General features: G+C 39.6%; 1 protein-coding gene across 1 annotated transcript in view; it reads left to right on the top strand.

Annotated features, from left to right (window-relative positions):
• Positions 1-6,554: 6,554 nt before the first annotated feature.
• ZNF236 (zinc finger protein 236) overlaps positions 6,555-22,140 on the top strand; it is a 52,301-nt gene continuing 36,715 nt past the window's right edge. The window contains exons 1-8 of the mRNA XM_053468307.1: positions 6,555-6,922; positions 11,119-11,264; positions 11,389-11,553; positions 12,955-13,133; positions 13,947-14,071; positions 17,555-17,727; positions 18,668-18,808; positions 21,275-21,346. Coding sequence (XP_053324282.1) covers positions 6,871-6,922; positions 11,119-11,264; positions 11,389-11,553; positions 12,955-13,133; positions 13,947-14,071; positions 17,555-17,727; positions 18,668-18,808; positions 21,275-21,346 — 1,053 coding nt within the window. The 5' untranslated portion in view covers positions 6,555-6,870. The remainder of the gene's footprint in view (positions 6,923-11,118; positions 11,265-11,388; positions 11,554-12,954; positions 13,134-13,946; positions 14,072-17,554; positions 17,728-18,667; positions 18,809-21,274; positions 21,347-22,140) is intronic.

Below are 22,140 nucleotides of genomic sequence, written 5' to 3'. Positions count from 1 at the left end.
GGGCAGAGAGGATGCAGGAGAGCTAGGGACTTCACCTTCACATGCAAACAAAATCAGAGGTATCAAAAAATGAAGTGTTAGTGTGTGTCTGTATCGCAGGGCTCGACAAATCCCAGGCGCCAGGTCGCCATGGCGACAGAGAATTTTGTCCTGGCGCCTAGGTTTTGTCAGCCTCTTACATCCATAAAAAACTGTGGATGTAAGAGGCTGAGTAACCACACGGGGGCGCTGCTGTCTGCCCAGGAGTCTGGGCAGACAGCACAGCCACTCCGAGCCCGCCCCCGAGCCTGAGATCACTCCCACGGAGTGATCCTGTAGGCTCTAGGCTGAAAACGCGATTGCTGCAAAACCAGTAATCGTGTTTTCAGCTACCACAGGCAGCTTCAGGGAAGGGGGTTGTGTGTTGATTGGGTCCCCACACAAGTGTGGGGACCTGACCCAACACCCCCCTGCTGCCTGATCGCTCCATGAGAGCGACAGTGCAGCGTTAACCCCTTCAATGCCGCGATCGCGGCATTTAGGGGTTAATTCCCGTTTTGTACAGGGCTCTGCTGCTGGTGGTCTGCCTGGAAGCCCAGGCAGACCAGCAACAGCAAAAACGAGCCCCCAGAAGCCCTTTGATGATTCCTGTAGGCATGGAAGCCTACAGCAGTCATCAGAGACTCCCCTCCCTGCAATGGCTGGTCTATAGACCAGCAATTGAGTCCCAGCTGCCAGAGGCAGCTTCAGGGACAGGGGAGAGGGTTCTTCGGTCTCCACATGAGTGTGGAGACCTGACACAACACCCCACTGCTGCCTGATGGCTCCATGAGAGCGACAGTGCAGCGTTAACCCCTTCAATGCCACACTTGTGTATGACACATTCATGGCATTGCAGGGGTTAACATCAGTTAATGCTGTGCTCCAATGGAACATCAGCATCGAAAGAGTTAAAAAAAATGAATAATAAAAAAAAAACCAGCACTGACCTGAAAGTCCAGGGTGCTTCCAGGTCAAGCGCTGTGAGTTTAGTAAGTGGGCTGATGATGATCAGATCCCTCCTGACCAACTGTTAGTTTAAAAAAATCCTGGCTCCTAACTTTTTTACCTGGCGCCTAGATTCACAACAAATTTGTCAAGCCCTGCTGTATCGTACTGTATATTAGTGTGTGTTAGTATGTGTGTCTGTGTTATGGCGGTCTTTAAATAGCAACACACATAAATACATGGTTATATATTGATCAGCTGACAAAAAAATTTGAGACCAGAGGCACTCAGAAACCCTATATTTCCCCTTGGTCAGTCAGTATTCACTGCAACTTTATAGAACATAACTGCAGTAAATAACAATAAAATACTGTATTCATTTCATTTGAAATAAAATATATTACAGTCTATTGAAAAATGTGTAATTATATCAGTTAGCCTTGACACAAAATGCATTTAAAAGCAGGAAATATGATTAGCTTATTTGTTTCTGATATTACCTAAAACCATGTAACATGTAAAACCCATGAATGCTTAATGCTCTGTATTGTGTCAGTTTACCTTCCAGCTATTTAGGGTGAAATTACCTGGTCAAATAGCACTGTGTGGCATTCAAACAACAGAATAACATGGGAATTGACAGAAAGGAATACGTGCACAATGACAAATAGTACAATGTGGTTACAAACCTGTTTATCACGCTGACACTGTTTCTAGGCTATTTTCATGCTGATTTGGTGTATTATACTGATGTATCAATAATAACTGATTACTAGATCTGTATATATACCGAAAAGGAAAATTTTGAGGGCAAACCCAAGAGGTGTAAGAACGATCAGTGTTTATTCAATTGATAATGCAAGGTGTGTGGTGTATTTAAGCTGAGGGCCATCTTAGGCTTGATTCAGAAGCCTCCACCACTCACCACTGAGCGCTGGGATGTGATGTAATTTAAGGACACCCGGCACTGATACCACATTCAATGGTATGGTGTTTAAATGGGATAGTTACAAGGGGGATATCTGATCTCCTCAACAGGTTCCTTAGTTAAGTGGTGCACCAAGGAGTCTGATTGCCCAGTAGGGGAATCATCCTACATTTTTGTGTCAAAATGACTGCTGCCTCCCAGACTTACCACCCTAAAGGCACATTGGGCTTAGTCCAGAATACCCCAACGTCTTAGCTGTTAAAGCACACATTACCTAAAAGCATTCCAGGGAACTTACAGGCTCCGGTTCCCCGGAACCCTCCCACCTCAATAACGCCTGTAGGGTGGAAGATGACGTTATGTACCAGGCCACTTTATATCCGTATGGGTGGGAAGGGGGAAATGGTCATGGGAAGGTGTGGGGCATGTCTAAACGGTATTCCCGGGACCCCTGCATTTTGGGCCATCACACAGAAACCTGGAGCAGTGCTTCACCTGGAGTCTCCAGGTGAAACCCAGAGAGTTATCAATTATGTTTAATGGAAACTTTGACATTACTGGGAACAGGATTAAATACATGCCTATTTCATCAACAGAATCCATCCATGGGCATTTGCCATTTATGCATCAAATGTCAGAGGTCATCAAGTAAAATGTCAATATGGCAGTCAAGTTCCTGGCATATCTAGGAGTATGAAAGTGTTCTTTAAATACACTTAATTTTCCTGCAGAGCTGTTTTTAGCCAAGAATATGTCACATTCAACAGGAATAATGTCCAGACCTTTGATACTAACTGTGTGTGGAAAACTGTGTATTATGGTGACCTCTTGTGGGCCTCATGCATTGAAATCATTATTATATCATAGCAGAAGCTATTTTTCAACCTAAAATGAGAACTAAAGTCTTGGCAATATTGTTGTCATGCAGCTGCATAATATGCATCATTAATGTCCTACTTTCGACAAACAGGATATAAATCCCCTTTATCGATCCCTAAGGTGACATAATAAAACTGTCAAACTATAAAGTGCATTTATTAAAAATGCATACTGTTTAGGCAGTTTTTTTAAGACAAAGACTGTAAAGTTGCTATGTTTTTTAAGTTAGTATTATTTTATTTATTTCATTTGCTGATGCCCCTTGCAGTTAATAATGCGACACTGTACAGATCAGGAGAGAAATGGAAAATGGATGTGGATCCATTTTTAAAACTTGTAGCTCGGCTATATTTGGTTAGAATAATAAAGATAAACATTTACATTACATGAGAGTGGGAGAGAAACAGAGAAGGAAAGACTAAAACGAAAGATAAATTCTGTTTAAAGTTTGCAGATGAGGTGACACATTTAAAAGTACCGATTTTACTATTATAGTGCAGGGCCAACACCAGTGAGTTACCTCTGCAAGAAGTGCGGGCCTTAGCCCTGCCCAATGCTCGTCTTGCCAGTTTTACTATAGAAAGGTAAGAACTATTCGGCTCATCAAGTCTGCAATTCTCAGTCCTCATTTACCCCTTGGTCTCGTCTTAAGTTCTGGATAGCTTTACAGTCCCTGTATAGGTCAAACCAGTGAAAGGTCAAACCATGGTGTAAATGGATCACAGCATCAGCTGTCCCTGCATTTCCAGCTGCAGACGGTGTCCTCTATGATGAGCCCCAGGATATGACTTCATAACCAAGCACTCTCACATATGGCACTTGGTGGTGTTGCTATGGACACTCTGCAAGCTTGACGCACTCTTACTAGGTGGTTTACATGGAAGATCCCAGCCCATGGAGTAGCGGCATGCCGAAGAGTTTGCTCACCTTATTGCGTGAATTGTGCTTGGGTATACGGCATACGGGCTATCACTGCCCTAATTCAAAACACTCCACAGCTTACACCTATACCCCCATGTTTAAATTCCTTTAATGTATTTAGCTTATTTAACACCAACTACACAAAGTGAAGTAAAACTTGACATTTAATTTTAAACTATGTATGATGTACGGCAAGCATCCTTCCATACCTGCAGAACCAGAGGCTGTCTTTTGTAGGCAGCCAGGCAATGTTTTTAAGATATACTGTACACACACACTCCCTGGTGGGAGTACAATGGGGTCACATAACACGATGTTAAAAATGTGGCTAGTCGCACAGTGTGCCATCATAGCAGTGTGCCAGCTATAAGAAAAAGCTGCAGACAAGGTTTGTGGTGTGATTGAAAGAGTGGGTATGATGGCGTATGTTTTAGTGTACATAGATTACTTGGGGGTCAAGGGGCCACTACGCTATACCTGCTCAATGGGCCAAAAGGTGCTAACCCTCCTCTGACAACACAGGAAGCCCTGTATAATGTACCAATCAATCAGTGGGGTAGCAAAGACAATTCAGTAGTGTAATTAGACATTTGATCCCCTATATGTTCAAAAGCAGGTAGGTTTACCCAACAGACCAATCAGTACCTTCTCTAATAATAAAAAGTTATTCAAAAGTAATATGACTGCTTGCTACCACAGTTTTTAAAAAGTAGAAAAAAAAAATGCTGGCCAGTTCTAAAATGTTGACACATCACGTTTTCCTATACTGATTAACTGGACAGTCTCACCAAAGAATATAAATTATTTAAGAGGCAAATCAAAGTAGCAGAACATGTCTGACTGGCGCTACCTTTGAATAAATCTTGTATATTTTTCCATAGATTACGAGTTTATTTACTAAGGTGTGAATTAAGATGAGTAGTTAATTTGGTAATGTATATACGACCGCAACAGCTAAAACAGACCTGATCCCTCATCTTTTTGGCTCTGCAAACTTCATTGACAAATCTACCATCTATTACCTGAACTACAAATGTGAAGGCTTCCCCTAAGTTTGAACATTGAGAAGGCTACCTATTCAAGTAATCTTGGTGATTTAATTACACAGGGGGCGCATTGACCCTTCGAATTTCATTTGAAGCTAAAGAGCTAAAGAGGGACAGTTTTAGGTGGTGTGGTTAGAGGCACGGCTAGGAGGTAGGGCTTTACTTGGCACCTTGTATCGGAATTATTGCTGTATTGGAAGTTTTGCTGTAATTTTAGGGCTTTAGAACATTGTGAGATGCGTACCCCAATAAATATTCCGAGCTTTCTGAGGGACATCAGGTGAGCAAAGAAGAACAGATAGATTAAGGTTCCAAAAAGGGACACTTGGGATGTAGGGAATTTCACAGGGGCTGGTCTTTTAAAATGAAGAAGGTGAATTTAAAGTTTTCATTCTCCTGCACGGTTCCAGTTTAGTGAATAAACCCTATATAAGCAAGCAACATGAAAGAACTGGAGTTGCCACCCTTCTCTCTAACAATAAAAATGGACATTGCTATATCACACCAAGAGAACATGGATTCTTTAATTGATGCATTTTAATGGGTCAACACAGAAAAGTTTTAAAGCTACACAAGCTTTTTTTTGGGTGGGGGTGGGGGGACTGGTATGGCAGATTTTTTTCACTCTCAATGCCTCCTTACCTTCTAAGCCAAACACTTCCATGTCTCTTTTCCTTCATCTCCCTTCCGTCTTTGTTCACTTCTCCTGGGTATCATCTCTGTTGACAGGCCTTCTGAAGCAATTCCTCAAAAAGGCGCAGCTTCCATGCACACCCTCTCCATCATTTGAAGAAACAGCGGCATGGCTCAGTCCTTTTGTGGAACTACTTCAAGCGGCAGACATTTTTGTGTAGAAAGAGAGCTGTAGAAACCTGTCTCTAAGAATCTGTCCGAATTATTCTGGTTCTTGGAGTTCCTCAAAACAAGGAAGCACAGCGCGCACCACATAAAGAGCCTCTCTCCCGTTCCTTCAACCCCTTTGAGGAAGCACTCAGGAAAGCCTGGTCAAAGGAGTGGATACAGGGGAGAAGCAGACACAAATATTGAAAAAGAAGAGGCAAGAGAAGTGGAACTGCTGAAAAAGAAAGATGGAAGTGGTCCCCCAACATCCCTGGCGTATTCACTAAAGGGAAAGTTGTGGTTTCAACTCCCTCACTTCCCAACTCTCCTTTTAGTGAATAGACACAATTAAGTATTATTATCTTTTATTTATATAGCACCAACAGTTTACGCAGCGCTTAATACAATACATATATTCAAGGGGTATGACGAGGCGAGAATTGACAGACTAAGACAAACCCATACATTAGGTGGAGAGAGCCCTGCTTGCAAGCTTACAATCTTGTATTATTACATACTTACCTTGATTCTTAACTCTGCACGGGTTTGTGGGGATTTTGAATAAACCCAAGTATGCTGTATTTTAAGCACACTACATTCGAACGCATTTATGAGGGAATACCACAAAAATCAATAGGATGCTTTATTGTACCAATGAGAACGACACAAATCCATTTATTTGTATTATTTTTATTGCATTTTGAGACTAAATTCAAAATAACAGAATCATAAAGGACAAGTAATCATAAAACAACCCACCACATCTCCATTATAAACCATATCGCCTGAACCATATAACGGCAACTCATAGATGGCCAGGGCACAGAACACCTGGCGTCTACTTCATGGTCAGATCAAGAATCAAAGTTTACGTTAGGCAGAAATTAACAAATCCACTTATTTTAACAAGCCACGGATTCCGTTATTTGCCAGTACTCTGGAGTTGGTACTGCCAGGAATTAGCATGGCCGCCGCGAGCGTCATCGTTAATACACAAACGATTCTCGAGTTGCATACATCTATTGCTGTTTTGCGATGTAGCTGATCTGTAATAACGACCATCAACCAAGCGGTGTGCAGGTTGGAAATATTAAATCGTTACCGGCACACCGAACTGTACAACTCCATACATGACGTCACTGTCTGAGTCCCGCCCCTATCTCTCCCTCCGCCGCGGACGCGTCTTCCTCCCCCCTCCTCCCTTCAAGCCAATGCTGCTGCTTCCGCCGCCGTTGCGGAAAATAGAGGAAGAAGCAATATTAACCCGAAAGAAAAAATAATCCGAGCCCAATGCCTCGGGGCCGACCTCCGAAATCGCGCGGTGTGAACGCACCACATCCAGGTGAAAAAGCATCTTTGGGCACTGGGAGAGTGTAACTGGGGAAAAAGAGGGCGCGAGGGGCGGGCGTGTGTGGATAGTTTTGTTGTCGTTAAGATCATATAGTCCCCGGATGTGGTGGAGAGGCCGCGCTTTGAGTGTGATTTAGACTCGCCCGGAGATAGGGCGGAATGATACGGGTGGGGGGGACGTAGCACCCGGACTAGAGGCTACAATAGGGGAAGATGAGAGAGCAGGCTTGGTTGAGCTGGTATCGGGGGCAAAGTAAAGGATGGTGTCTGATTAAAGGGAGCATCGTTACGGATGGATTCCATGTCTTTGTTGTGTAACACTGCGCCAGACCCTAAACTCTCTAAAGTATAATTTGGCTCAGCGAAGTGACTTGCCAATGACATGTAACCCTTTCACTGTATGCGTGGATTGGCACTCACAGGGTTAAAAGTTAGTCAAAAGATAATGGCGCCTTTAATACACGTGTGTTATATGTGTTGCCTGCAATGTAAACGTCCGTGTCCAGAGTATTGTGCACCTGACCTTCTAATTAGGCATTGTTATTCAGTCTACCATTAGAATTGTAATGTCAGCAGATGGATGCCTATTTATATCAAATCGCTAATCCGCATATTTACTGAAAAAAAGAGTGAAAAGACCTTGAAAACAAGGAAAACCTTGGTGGATACCTTATTTAGCTGTATTTTATTCCTCGGCTATGGCTTGAGCCTGGTTGCTGTGTCACTTAATCTTTACAATAAAATTATATATAATATATACTCACACACAAACACACTGATGCAGCATAATAAAAGGAACACGCTCTCAATGTCTGGTTTTACTTATTTGGTTTGTTGAAAAGTAAGGATTTTTTTCAGTCAAATTAACTGTTCAGACATATACACCGATCAGCCATAACATTGTGACACCTGCGTAATATTGTGTAGGCCCCCCTTTTGCTGCCAAAACTGCCCTGACCCAACAAAGCATGGACTCCACTAGACCTCTGAAGGTGTGCTGTGGTATCTGGTGCTAAGACTTTAGCAGTGGATCCTTTAAGTCCTGTAAGATACGAGGTGGGGCCTCCATGGATGCATCCTGGTGCCATGTGTTGTCCAGGTAATCAACGCACCTGGCCATCTACGTGATGTAAAAGAAAACGTGATTCATCAGACCAGGCCACCTTTTTCCATTGCTCCGTGGTCCAGTTCTTATGCTCATGTGCCCATTGTAGGTGCTCTCGGCAGTGGGCAGGGGTCAGCTTGTTTGTTGGATTTGACCACATGGGCCAGCCTTCCCCCCATGTGCATTAATGACCTTGTTGCCGGTTCACTGCGTTTTCTTTGACCACTTTTAAAAGATAATGACCATTGGGGACACCTCAGAAGAGCTGCAGTTTTGGAGATGTCATCTAGCCATTTCAATTTGGTCCTTGTCAAAGTTGCTCAGATCCCTATGCTTGCCCATTTTTCTTGCTTCTAACACATCAACTTTGAGGATGAAATGTTCACTTGCTTCCTAATCTATCCCATCCACTGACAGGTGCCATGATTACAAGATTATCAATGTTTTTCACTTCACCTGTCAGTGGTCACAATGTTATGGCTGATCGGTGTATATACTAACGGTAGAATTTTTGCAAAGTTTGGGATGAATTAAAACTACAAATTTACATCAAAGCTGGCAAAAGCCTTTGCTTTTCCCCCCCAAACATTTATTTAAAATATGAGAGGGAATAGGTTTTAGTATCTCTAGAGTATCTAACATCATTGGAAAAACTAAATAATGTTTGTGTTTTGTATTCTTTTCAGAGATATAATAAATTTATTATTTATTGGAATAGCGCCAGCAATTAACGTCTTGCTTTAGACTGTACATGACAACCTCAACTCTGCATACTGCAGAGATGTTAAAAAATATAAATAAAAAAATTAAATGAGGCTCCAACAGCATACAAGCTAAGGGCCTCAGCCAGGAGACATATTGAGGTTTTCTGTACGCATTTAATGTTAAAATCGACATGCACCACTAAATAGTTATGAATTACACTTTATTTCTAGGGTAAGTACCGTATTTGCTCGATTATAAGACGAGGTTTTTTTCAGAGCAAATGCTCTGAAAAATACCCCTCGTCTTATAATCGAGGTCGTCTTCTAATTAGACCTCAAAAAAATGTCTGCTGGGGCCAGGCTGTTTACTGGTGCTTTGGTCCCGAGCAGCGTCTCTTCTATTAGCAGCAGGAAGCTAGCAGAGTGTCACATAATTCTGCCTCCCCCTCCTTCCTCTGGGGGCGGGGCCAGAGAAGTTGCTCGCACAGCCGGGCCCCTGCAGCTGTCTGCGAGTGGGAGACCTGCAGTTCAGGTAAGGGGGTGGGGGGTTTGAGTGTGTGTGTGTATGTGTGATTAATGGAATGAATGAGTATTTAAATGTTTGTGAATGAGTGTGTGGTAGCATGGATGTGTAAGGGGGGGGTGGTAGCATGGCATAGGGAGGCTGTACTCAAACTCCTATCATCCCCAGGTTCCAGCATGTACTGGCTGCATTGGCTTGATAGGAGTTTGATTGCTGTTAGCAGTTATATAATATACCTCCAGAAATGCCTTTTAACCCCCTATATGCCACTGTGGCATATAGGAGGGCATAAGACATTTCTGGAGGCAGAGTGGCATATAGAGGGTTAAAAGGCACATCATGGGGCAGAGTGGCAAATAAAGGGGGATTAAGGCATTTCTGGGGGCAGAGTGGCAACCTTGGGGGCAGATGTTCATAACTGGGGGGGCAGGTTGGCAAATAAAAGGAAATAAAAAAAATATATATTTTTCTCAATCATAGCTTTTATTAAATATGAAAAAATTGTTTACATGAATTAATATTTACTAGTAAAACTTTTTTTCCTACAGGGTAGTCTTATATTCAGGCTTTTTGTTTTTTTCCTAAATTAATATTTAGATTTTGGGGGGTCGTCTTATAATCGAGCAAATACGGTATTTGAGAAATAATATTGCAATAGTGTTTAAAAAAAAAAAAAAAAATGGAGTGACCCAACCCTATTGAACCAACGCAATACAAAGAAGCTTGCGTGACGGCTTATGAACACACAAACTCAAACAAAAGGTAGTTGTGATAAAAATGTTTAAAACATGGTAAAGGAGACGCAGAGGCAAGGCAAGGGCTCAGGACTAGTGGTATTTTTCCATGGCTACAGAGAAGGGCCCTCCTCACCTGTTGTCTCTGTAAGTCGAATTGTTATGTTACATACTACTTGTTTTGTCCTGTCCACCCATTGTACAGCGCTACGGAATTTGATGGCGCTATATAAAACAATAAATAATAATAAGGGATCTCATGCTGGGAGATAAAAAAAAAAGGTAGGCACCAATGTTCCATCTAATTTTTCTTAGTTGGCGTACGCAGAAAATGTATCTTGTGCAAAAATTTTCACAGAGCAGAAATTTTGTGCGCACAATATCCGCGCCGCATAAAGTTTCAATAAAATTATAATTTTTTTCTGTTTTTGGGAAAAACTGTTGTGCGCACAATTTTTGGAAGTGTGTGCTCTCTATAAAAGCTATGTGCGTGCGCACAAGCGCACAGCTTAGAGGGAACACTGGTAGGCACTGTCTTCTTTTGTACACCTCCAGGTGCGACAGAAACACCTTCTTCTTCTTACCTGAGAATCTCTTTACCTTTTAAATTCTTTGATAGCGCTTTTTTGACTATCCCACTTAATATATATTTTATTATTAGAATGTCTTTCCTTTTATATTCAGTGTAGCCATTTTGGATGACGCTGGGAAACTAGAGAAAGGTCTTCTACTATTTCTAACCTACCTTGATATACCTCCAGGTACTACCAGGGAATGGGCAAGGAAAAATAAATTCTCAGGTTAGATTTCTTTCTTTTCGTACTAAATGATGGATCAAATAAATAAATATATATGGTACCTGAAGAACGCCATTTCTGTCCTGAGGAGACTGGGTATAATTTGAATGTGTGCATTAAATGATGAAGAGGGCTTTTGAAACACAGTAGAAATGGTCAAATTATTGTCGATGAAATTTGTCCAAAAGCATGGTGACAGTTTCTCTACTCATTAGAGCAAAAATACAGATTCTAATACTTCAGTTGATTAATAGATGAGAGCATGATTCTTCATTTTAAAACAAAAATAAAAACTAAACATACCTATTTTTTCCTCTTTCTGTAGATTTTTCAGAAGGTGCAGAGACATTAAATGCTGAGAATAATAATGTATATCATGGAACAACTCACAAGTGTGGCATCTGCTTACTTACCTTCCCGAAAGAGTCTCAATACCAGAGGCATATGCGTGATCATGAGAAAAATGATAAGGTGAGGAAATTATACGTTATATGTTTGTGGATACTATTAATAAATCATATTTTATATTCTTATTTGTGTTTGTTTTTTTTTTGAGAGAAGGAGCTTGCCTAATGAGTTTTTTTCTGCTTTTCAGCCTCATAGGTGTGACCAGTGTCCAATGTCGTTTAATATTGACTTCAACCTGACACTTCATAAATCTACACATAATGTGACTGACCCCACGTGTCCTGCATGCAACAAGAAATTCTCGCGTGTGGCCAGTCTTAAAGCTCATATTATGCTTCACGAAAAAGAGGAGGTAATTAAAGTGAACGTTCTTGTTTTCTTTTGTGATTCCCCTGCCATCTTGATTACCTCTTCTCAACTGGTGAGCAGATATCAGTCTCATGTGGACACCTAGGTAGATGGTGTTATCCACTATCCAACATCTCTGTTGTAGCTGTTTGGTGGCATCAGTTATTATTATTATTTATTGTTTTATATAGCGCCATCAAATTCCGTAGTGCTGTACAATGGGTAGACAGGACATAACAAGTAGTATGTAACATAACAAATTGACTAACAGAGACAACAGGTGAGGAGGGCCCTGCTCAAACGAGCTTACAGCGATACTAAGAAAGGAGCTAATATACTTCTCTCAATAATGTTATGATTGCATGTGGTTCAAGGTCTGGACAGTGGTTCTTCCACTACAGTCCAGCTGTGAAACAGGGTTCAGTTTGTCCCCAATTACATTTTTACACCTTAGTAGCAAGGTATATATATGGATGCAGATTTTTCTTTTCAATGTTACAAGAAATCTATTTGAGTGCCTTGATGGAGAACGTCTCCAGAGTTATGGTACTAATTTTTCTCTTACTGTACGAGTTCTCAGTTAACTACAACAGAAGCAGAAAATGTCACCATCCACTGGATCACAGCATATGGACTTAGAACGAGGCGTCTCCTCCCAGACTCGGGTATACAGGCGAGGGGAAAGGAACAAATATAGTGTAACTCTGTATGATAGTTAAAAATCTGATCGCAGTTTATTTAAATAAATAATACTAATTAAGTAAAAGGTGCACCGAGAACCAGCTCATGTGCAATAAACGCTATGGATGTGGGTTACCAGTCACTGGCGATGTTACACAGATATAGTGGGTCAGCTTCGTCCAGGTTGATATAATAAGACACAGCAACCTCTGGCCAGGAAAGCCACAAAGTAATAGCTTCAAAAGCAAACCAAATCCTGGAACCAGCATCCACAATAACATAAATAAAATAAATTAATCTATGCCACCTGCACCCTATGCATTTCATCTGAGTACTCCTGACTTCCTCAAGGGATAAGCATTATATGTGTGAGTATATTTTAACCCCTTAAGGACAATGGGCGGTACATGTACGGGCTTTGTCATTAAGGGGTTAATAAATTGAGATTATATTTTAACTTTCACACGCAGCAATGCTATGTTTGTTCCTTTCCCCCCTCACATGTATACCTGTGATCCAGTGGATGTTTTATACTGCGATTATTGACACTGAGGAGTCCTTGCGGAGTTCACCTTTATAGGAGAGTGTATTCATTTGCTGTTTTTGTCTGTTAACTAATACTTGCTAGGGTACACCAATCACAACAGCAGATCAAAATGATCAACCCTGCTAAGAATCACATTTTCATGAAGGTATAAAGCTGGCATCTATTTCTCTTTCACAGACCCTTATCTGTTCAGAATGTGGAGATGAGTTCACACTACAAAGCCACCTGTCTCTGCATATGGAAGAACATCGCCAGGAGCTTTCCGGGAGCAAGACCTTCAGTTGCAAGTCATGCAAAAAGACATTTGACACAGCACCACAACTCAAGGATCACATGAAAACGCACTTTAAAATTAGGTAGGAACAACTAAAAATTCATTTATTTTTTTCTACTAATAATTTTAGTAAGGAAAAATGTTCTGCTTTTATCGTTATTAATTGATGGCCAAATTTTATTAGAACTCCTAAAAATATGTTAAAACTACACCTGTCCCCAAGAAGTTGATATAATTTAAAATGGTATTGATTCATGGAGTATGCGATCAGAAGCAATAGTGGCAAACTCTGTGTGTGCATTATGCATGACCTGTTATGTCTGTCTAGTTGAATAAACACACTCAGGTTGGTCCACCCTGTTCCGCAAGGACATCATTAGACAAGAACACACCATATATCTGAAGTATTTGGGTTTATTTATAGGACTCTAGTAAATATTGTACCTCTATTACAATAACCTTTACAATGACAATATACAAAATTGCCAGTAACATTAACCGTGATGATTAAGACACACTGATACAGAAGGGGAAGAAGATGGCCCTGCTCTTGCAAGCCAACAATCAATTTTGTAGCTTGTGCAGGATACGGTCAATGAATGGGTCAATGGCAACATGGCCATAGCATAGTGACTTCCACTACATATATGATAAAATTACAAAAACTAGCTAACTTGCACAAATATTTCCTTTTTTTTTTCACTTTCTCTAACCATTGGTATAATTCAGGCTTATGCAAACGTTGCGGCCCTTAATTATTCACGGTGAACTATGTGATTTGTAGTGTTAACTCCTCGGCAATGTCCCAGCTTTGCAAATTAACCTCGGTTTTTGAAGTGATAAATAGTGTTCTCTTGGTAACGGCTCACATCCTTTCTGTTTTTTTTTCCCCCAGAGTTGCAAGCACTAGGTCTTATAATCGAAACATTGATAGAAGTGGTTTTTCCTATTCTTGTCCACATTGCGGTAAAACATTTCAAAAGCCAAGTCAGTTAACTCGTCACATACGAATACACACAGGTAAGCGTCTTCTTGGATAAGTCTTTTTAGTGAAGCATTTGTAAACTAACCTACTAAGACAAAACATCAGAGACTTCCAGTGCCTGTGCTGGGTACAAGCAGTCAGACTACTTGAATTAGTAGGTCAAGGATAGCCCAATCTATTTTGCGGTTTAGTACACTAAATCAGCTAGTTTAACTGTATTTAATACATTTATTAGAAACTCTCTCTGCCACTGGGAGTCATAATCCTGACTTGCCCTTGACAGAATTTGGATGATTATTCCTTCTTTTAAGTTATTTCTGGGTATCCATTTGGTGTCAGTTTCTGACTGTCTTGTAAAATTTCAGAGAAGACTAAAACTGAAATGAATTGATATGCTAATTCCGCCACCTCTAGCCGCAGATATAAGCTCCAATAAGGCAAATTTATGCTTTACTTTTAAACTGCGTATTTCTAGAGAGTTATTCTAGTTAACATGAAAACAAGCTAAAGGTAGTTGCAATAGGTAAGTGCTAAATCCTGTGCTGAACAACTCAACATTAATCTTGGTGGTCACAAGAGCTAAGGAAAATTATAACAAAAATATTTGCGATGTTGCTTACCCCAAACTATGAAGGTATGCCGTTTTTTAATTGCTGTACACCTATAATTTTTTTGAGGTTCCAATAATTATATTATTTACCCTACTGTCACCACTGTCACGTGAACTAGCATAAAGACAAAAATGTACTTTTATGTCAAATGTTTCCAAATCAAGAAACTGCAATAAACACAGGAGGTTTCTGATTGTTCCAATGTGTATATAGTGACAATTTGCGTCAATTTTCATTACTCGTATGACACCGGCTAATAATTTCACTTTTGCCTATTTTTGTGCTGTAGCATCCTAGATTTTATTGCTGTGGTATGGATGGTGGACTAAGTCCAAAAATGCCATGAGCTGATAAATCCGGTAGCCGTCTACCTGCTACCCAATCTATCCTCACAGTATGTTCTTTAAAACCATTATCGCTGTAATGATTGGCAGAATTTTTTATTATCGCCGCAGCAGCTGAAGCAGCATGTGCCCTTTCTTTACACTGAAAGTGTGCAGAGAGGATATTTTAAGTGAGAAAATCAATTATTGTGGCATTGGTTCACTCAAATTCTGGAACTGTAATTTCCTATTTTGTTTTCCTTGGTATGAAAGGAAAATGTTTTTTGTTTTTTTTTTAAAGCTAGACACTGCTGGTTTGGAAAATAGCGTGAATATCTTCACAATGATGGATACCTACATGTTTTTTTCATTCATGTAATGTTAAGGTATGACATTATTAGAGATGTCATGAAATGATATCATCCAATATTTGATGCTGGGCCAATTGGAGCGTATTTAGCAAGATGTCTTTGATCGTACTTGTGTAACAACTAACTGCACTTTGAGTTTGTTCTCTTTGGTTGGATAGATTTAATCCAGAATCACAGAAATTCACTTTTGTTACAGAATTGTCTCTAGCGCAAGCTTGCGTATCAGAATAGTAGTCAGGCTGTCGGGAAATGGCAAGCATACCCACTGAAGTTATAAGCAAAGCACACTAGATGTCACCCTTCTCCCAAGAAAACATGCGATCACAGTCTTGTTTTTATTCAGTATTTTCAGCAAGTAGTATACTTGTTAATTTTAAAGTCACATCACATGTCACCAAAGTGCACTCCTGCCATTGATGTTAAAAGAAGATGTAATAAAAAATTGACCCAAGTGCTGCCATCTCACAGTGATCTTTGATGACCCGTCACACTCATCTCTCTGGTACAGCCTTGAAACATAACCCATGGCTGTAAGTTTTTGCTGACTTTTACTCCAAGAATAAAAGGAAAAAAACTATTAAGGCACAAAGGTATTTGCAATGATGTTTTGGGACACCTTTGGGGAATTAATGTTGTGGACAAATTTGTACTCGATGTCAAATCCACTTTGGGTTCTAGGCTGTAAGAGTTATTTCTTCAAATGATGGGTTCAATGAGTAAACACGGGATAAAAACTTGCGCCTTGCGCACCAAATAACACTTCCACCTTATTTTACCCAGCTGAATGAAGACAGGGATTCCCATGCAAAGTTTGAAAATTAGTCTTGTCACTGTTAAAACCAATTTAAGATTCCTGCTTAATGGCCCAATCCATTGGTTACTATGGCAATAAGATCACTTCTTGCATCACAAATCCTTTTTATACCTCCAATGGGCCATGTTTATATAAAAGATGAGTGTTACTGTAGAAACCAGTATAATGTTTTTGCAGATTGTTATATATCTATACATAATCTCATTGAATAAGATATTAGTCTGTATGTGTTGAGGGCAATCAAAATAGGGACAATCGCAATCAAAGCCAACATATTTTCCCATTGCTTTGCTCACACTAAATAAGGTACGATATGTTTCTACTTGAACTCCACTTGGAAAGTAACAGTTTAACACAGATCTATTTTTTTTTATAAATGTCGTATGTTTGTAAGGTCTAGAGAGTTGGTTGGGTTGGGTTGGGTCAAAAATTGCCCTATCGTGATGATGGCTTAAAAGGGCCAACACTGTCTCTACAAGGGAATCATGTTAAAGTTTCTTTGTGCCTTGGACTCTACTTGGTCCCAGAAGAACTCAAACCAGAGTTTACACAAGGTTTCTACTTTGTGGAAAATGCAAATATATTTTGAGTATTTTTAGTAAATTCTGAGCTCTGGGCTTGCTGAATAAACCCCTGTGAGATTTGCGTATCGCAGATGAAATGTATTTCATTAATGCATTGCATTATGAAAGTGCTGGGTAAAATCGTTAAGTGTGATATCGGCACGATACCACTCATGTTCATCTGGACAGATTAGAAATCATGGTGGTTTTCATAAAGACTTTTATTTTTATATGGGAATTCAAACCGCGTTTCGGTACATGCCACTCCTAAATGATTGATTTGTGTCTTGATTTTACATTTTGTTTTGGAAGCTTATATATGAAATGCACTGTAGCGAGCAGTGGGGATGATCGATATTGCTTTTGTTGGCCCTTCAGGGATCCTCCACAGATGTTGATCGCAAGATGAGTTTCGCAAACCCACTAGGACATGTAGCCACCATCTAGATTTCTGTACATTTATGATTTGTGTTTGTGGAATCCTCAGATGTTAAAAAAAATGATAGCAGCCAAAAACGAATTTCTGCAAAAAGTATGTAAACGATATAATTTGAAGTGCGGGCATTTTTTCGTATGTAATATGATTATGTTCATGCCAATGGAACTATGGATTATGGTCCTGCAAATCTTTAAATTTGGACAGATTTAAACCTCAAATGTAATCAGGAGACAAAAATTCTAATCGGATATAAAAAATAATTTCCATAAATATTCCCCCCCCAGATGTAGGGACTTGTTATGGGTTCCTGACAAAATATGTCAATAACAAATATACTTCTATATCTAACAATTAGGGTTTTTTTTTTTTAATAATAATTTTGATTTTCTTGTTTTAGGTGAAAGACCCTTCAAATGCAACCAATGTGGGAAAGCTTTTAACCAGAAGGGGGCACTGGCAACTCATCTGGTGAAACACACAGGGGAAAAGCCCTATGCTTGTTCGTTTTGTCCAGCAGCCTTTTCTCAGAAAGGCAATCTGCAGTCCCATATACAGCGTGTTCATTCAGAGGTAAATAATCAACCACTTACAGGGCATTTTTATTACATTGTCTGTAAAATCCATCATACTACGTTCTTTGTTTACTCTGTTCCACCATATTACACATGCAAATTTAATTGCGCCTCTGTGTGCGTGTCTGTGTATATGTATGTATGTATGTATTATGTATATATAATATATATATGTATGTATATATATATATATATATATTTATATTATATACAGCTCAATGTTATTACGCATAATGTACAGCCAGATAATTATTGGCTGGAAATGTACAAAGCAGACAATGTTGAAATCTGAATCCCTATATCAATATACCTTTGTTACGCATCATTTATTTGGCAGTGGAAACTGTACAGTCTTGCTTTGGTTCTATGGTGTCTATTCACCAAGTCATAAGTTGTGGAGAGCTGAAATATTGCAAAGTACTGACTTCATGGCCCATTTTGAAGGGTTAAGGTGAGTGCTGCATAATGCATAAGTAACAAAGTGAAAAAAAAAGCTTACACTTTAATAAATAGACTTCATCTTCTTAAGGCAAAAGTGTGCTTTAAAAATCACGATAGTTTACAACACCGTCCTTAATATTTAACCATACCTTCTGCTCTTCTGAGCTCATTTTCTATATATTTCATATGGTTGATTGATGAGTGGAGTCTTGGAGACTATAGTGTTCCTTGGCTGTAGTACAAAAAAACTACCATTTTGAAACTACCATGTTGAGCCAAGCTACCTAAGTTTGTTTTCAAATGTAAATATACCCAGTGTCCACAATTCTCTTCTGTAAGTAATTTTGAATTTCTATGCCTTCTTCAGGATAAGGATGCTTACCAATGATTAGACTACACGTAGGAGAGAGATGAGAGTTAACACTAACACTTGATCTTAGTTGCTGGTAGTTTACGATGTTGGCTGGATGATATTAATCACATTTCTCTCTCTGAAGGTGAAGAATGGTGTTACGTATCACTGCACTGACTGCAGCTGTGTGTTTAAAAGCCTTGGCAGTCTCAATACTCATATTAGCAAGATGCATGTGGTAGGATCCCAAGCTACGTCAGCACCGTCTCTGCGACCGTCTCTCACGGTAAATCTCAAGCAGCTTTCTGCTTGCGTTGTATTCTGTTCCTGCTGCAGGACATCAAAGTTAAAAATTGTTTTATAGTGAGAAAACTTTGAAGTAGCTAAATACACTGTTTACATTGTGAACACTTATTTGGTGGTGGTGTAGCTTCCTTTGCTGACAAGAACAATTTGCTTCAAGCACAGAGGAACTTACTAATTTTTCATCACACCTTTTTCTTATTTTTATATAATATATATTGTGACAAACTCTATAGCATGAGGGCCATACATGTCACTTTTAGGGGTCCTAAGCACAGTCCTCTAGGGCAATCAGAGTCAGCAACAGCAGCTTTGAAAAAAACAGCGCTTTATTTTAACCGCTTCAACCCCAAAAACCAAATCGTAAAATGAAAACCTAGCTCCCAATTGGAGCCCTCTCTAACTGAACTATGCTGGTCCAGACTGACCAACCTAATCACCCACTAACTCAACCTCCCAGCCAGACCCAGCTACGCCACACTCTGGAAAACCTCCCCCAGACTGCACACACAGGTAGGTGATGCCTTACTTGGCTCAGGGATGGTCTTCTTGTTCAGGTCCTCTCCTTGCCCTGGGAGCACAGGGAACCTCCTCTTCCCCCAACAGTCTCTCTGAGTATCAAGCTCCAGGGGGTTTTAATGTCCAGCACCTGTGCCTGATGCTGGCCCCATAGGAATTCCGGACCGGATCCTGCAGATTTCTTGCCTCCTGGAAAACCCGGCATGGAATTTCCACAGCATGGGGAAACGGAGCATTGGCCCACCCTGCTCTCCAATTGCTCCACCCCAGGGACCCATATTTACGATCTGGATAGCACCTGTACCCAAATGCCACACTAAGCATCTCCCTGGGGTTTACACTGTCACATTATATATATATATATATATATATATATATATATATTAATTTTTTTTAAACAGTGCCTGGTAAAACATGTCCTGCAATTTTAAACTGCATTTAAAAACCAGTCAAATGGCATAAGCCATAGTTAGAATCTTAAAAATAGTGATTCTCCCTGCTGTCTTAAGCCTGACCCTTTCATAAGTAAAAATGACTTTTTGAACGTGATCCATATTGTTTTAGATTCCCAACCTGCTCGGGAACAATACTTTTAATCACATCGAATTTTGTTTCATTTATACATTTTTTATAGTTAATTTTTTAGTTAATATTTGTGTAATTGGAACTGCACCTTCAAAATGTGGAAACATATATAAGTGCAGTGTGTTCGTGTTTATAATATATCGTATATGATATACGCTAATTTTTTTCAGATGTGTACAAAACAGATATGTTAGGAAATCCTATACAAAAAACGTACAACTTAAGTGTTCAGCTGTGCCTAGAAACGTGTTTCTCATATATAATATAATTACAAACAAACAGTGCAATCCATGGCAATACAAGGAATCGCGGTAGCCTAGTAGAAATAAATAGAAAAATACAGGGTCGTTCATAACAGTATAAGGAAGATGAGGCTTCATAATTTAAGGGGCAGCAATGTCTTTCTCCAGACGTAAGCAAAGCAGCAGGTAGTGTTACGTTGCACCGTGCCTCTGCACTCCTTGATTAGGTTAAGTACATCTGTGAGCACAAAATAAATAATAATATAAATGCACACAAGTACAAAAAACACTAGTTTCTGTTGTCTGACTTTGGTCCACATACAACGTTTCCTGAAACGTTTCAAACATGATTTCACAATCAATCATGTAATGTATACATCATCGCAGTGCTCATGATATGATGTTGATGGATTATCTTATGTTCAACTAGGTTTTTATTCCTGTTAGAGTTCCTCCGGGGTGCTATTTTTTTTAACCCATTTTTGGACAACTCTAGTTACAAGTTGAGCACAGAATCAAACCAATTATACCACAATAATATAAAAGTGTTAAGATATAAGGAACTCATCATTCATTTTCTGCACAGAACAGGAGACAATGGATTAAGCTTTATCGGTGGATTCTGCTTGCACAACATTTTTCTTTATACAGATAAGAATGAATGAGTGAGTGGTGGTGGGGGTCTATCTTTCCTAATTATTTGCAAACAATAATATGAGTAATGCAATCAATTCTATCTAAATGAAACATACAGTGCCACCGATAAAGAATGCGCGTTAAGGTACTTTGTGAGTACTTTAATATTCATTCTTTACCTGTAAGTTATTGTTTGCATTAAAATACATATGGTGGGGTTCCTGTAAGGCTGTGCTACATACAATAGAAAACTAACAATATTGACAAATTACAGAAGAAATTCTTCACTGTATCAGTTTTCTCACATGTGAGACGAAGGCCTTTGTTTTGTAAAGTGCAATTTCACATATGCTAGGTTAGGTTTGCAGTAGCTTTTAAAGTCTAACAGGCAAAATCTTTACCTACGTATACAGTAAAAATAAGTGAAAATATGGCTAAATTTCCTTTTCTTCGTTTTTATTTGCTAGGATGTCCCACAGGCACTTCCCATTTCCGATACAACCCTTGAACAGCAGGTACGTGACGAAGAGTGGATGAATGTAAGAAACGTGTCCAGAGTTTAGTAAACCCTATAATACAAATACCTGTATATGCATTTTTTTAACCTTGTCTTTGTGGTTTTGTCTTTTAACACCTCTCCAGTTCATACATTTGTCACGACTAAGCAAGATGAGAATTTAGGAACTCAGCCGCTATACAGACTCCTGTGCCTTAGTGTGTTAAAAACGCGCTACAATTCTTTCCCCGTAAATGGAAAGAAGTTGTGGTGCAATGATGGGGGGTATATGAAAAAGTGACATAGTGAGTCAAATGTTGGGGGGAGCCCTCATTAAAATGATACACTCTAAATGGGTGGTGGATACTGGACATATCGAAGGGAATTAACCCAGTGATATTGTTGAGCATGAGAAAGTTTGACAGCCAGAGTTGTTTTGGGGTAAGAGGTTTACTTTATTGAGGTTAGTGACAATTAGCACGTTTCATCCGTACTTGGATGCTTGTAGACTATTTGGGGAAAATTGTAGACTGGAGCATTGGACTTTTTCCAGTAGTCAAGGCCCATGATGACGAGTTCTTTAATTTGCCTTCTTGTGCCTTATGTTAGAAAAGTTTGAATCTGATTCATATTTCCAAGGACAGAGCAGTACAAAACTTTTGTCACCAATGCTTGGATTGCTAAATTGTTCAGTTTAAAAATAAAAAGATTTCAATGTGATTAAACATTTGCTGCTATTACAATCAATCACTAGCATATTCTGTTCTTTTTGGGGGCATTAAGCTGTGATCATACTCATGCAAAATACTGGCATGAAATAGCTCTTTGTCAAGTGTT

Source organism: Spea bombifrons, chromosome 5, assembly GCF_027358695.1.
Source record: "Spea bombifrons isolate aSpeBom1 chromosome 5, aSpeBom1.2.pri, whole genome shotgun sequence".
NCBI classification, from domain to species: domain Eukaryota; kingdom Metazoa; phylum Chordata; class Amphibia; order Anura; family Pelobatidae; genus Spea; species Spea bombifrons.
This window is presented reverse-complemented; position numbering and strand designations above follow the sequence as displayed.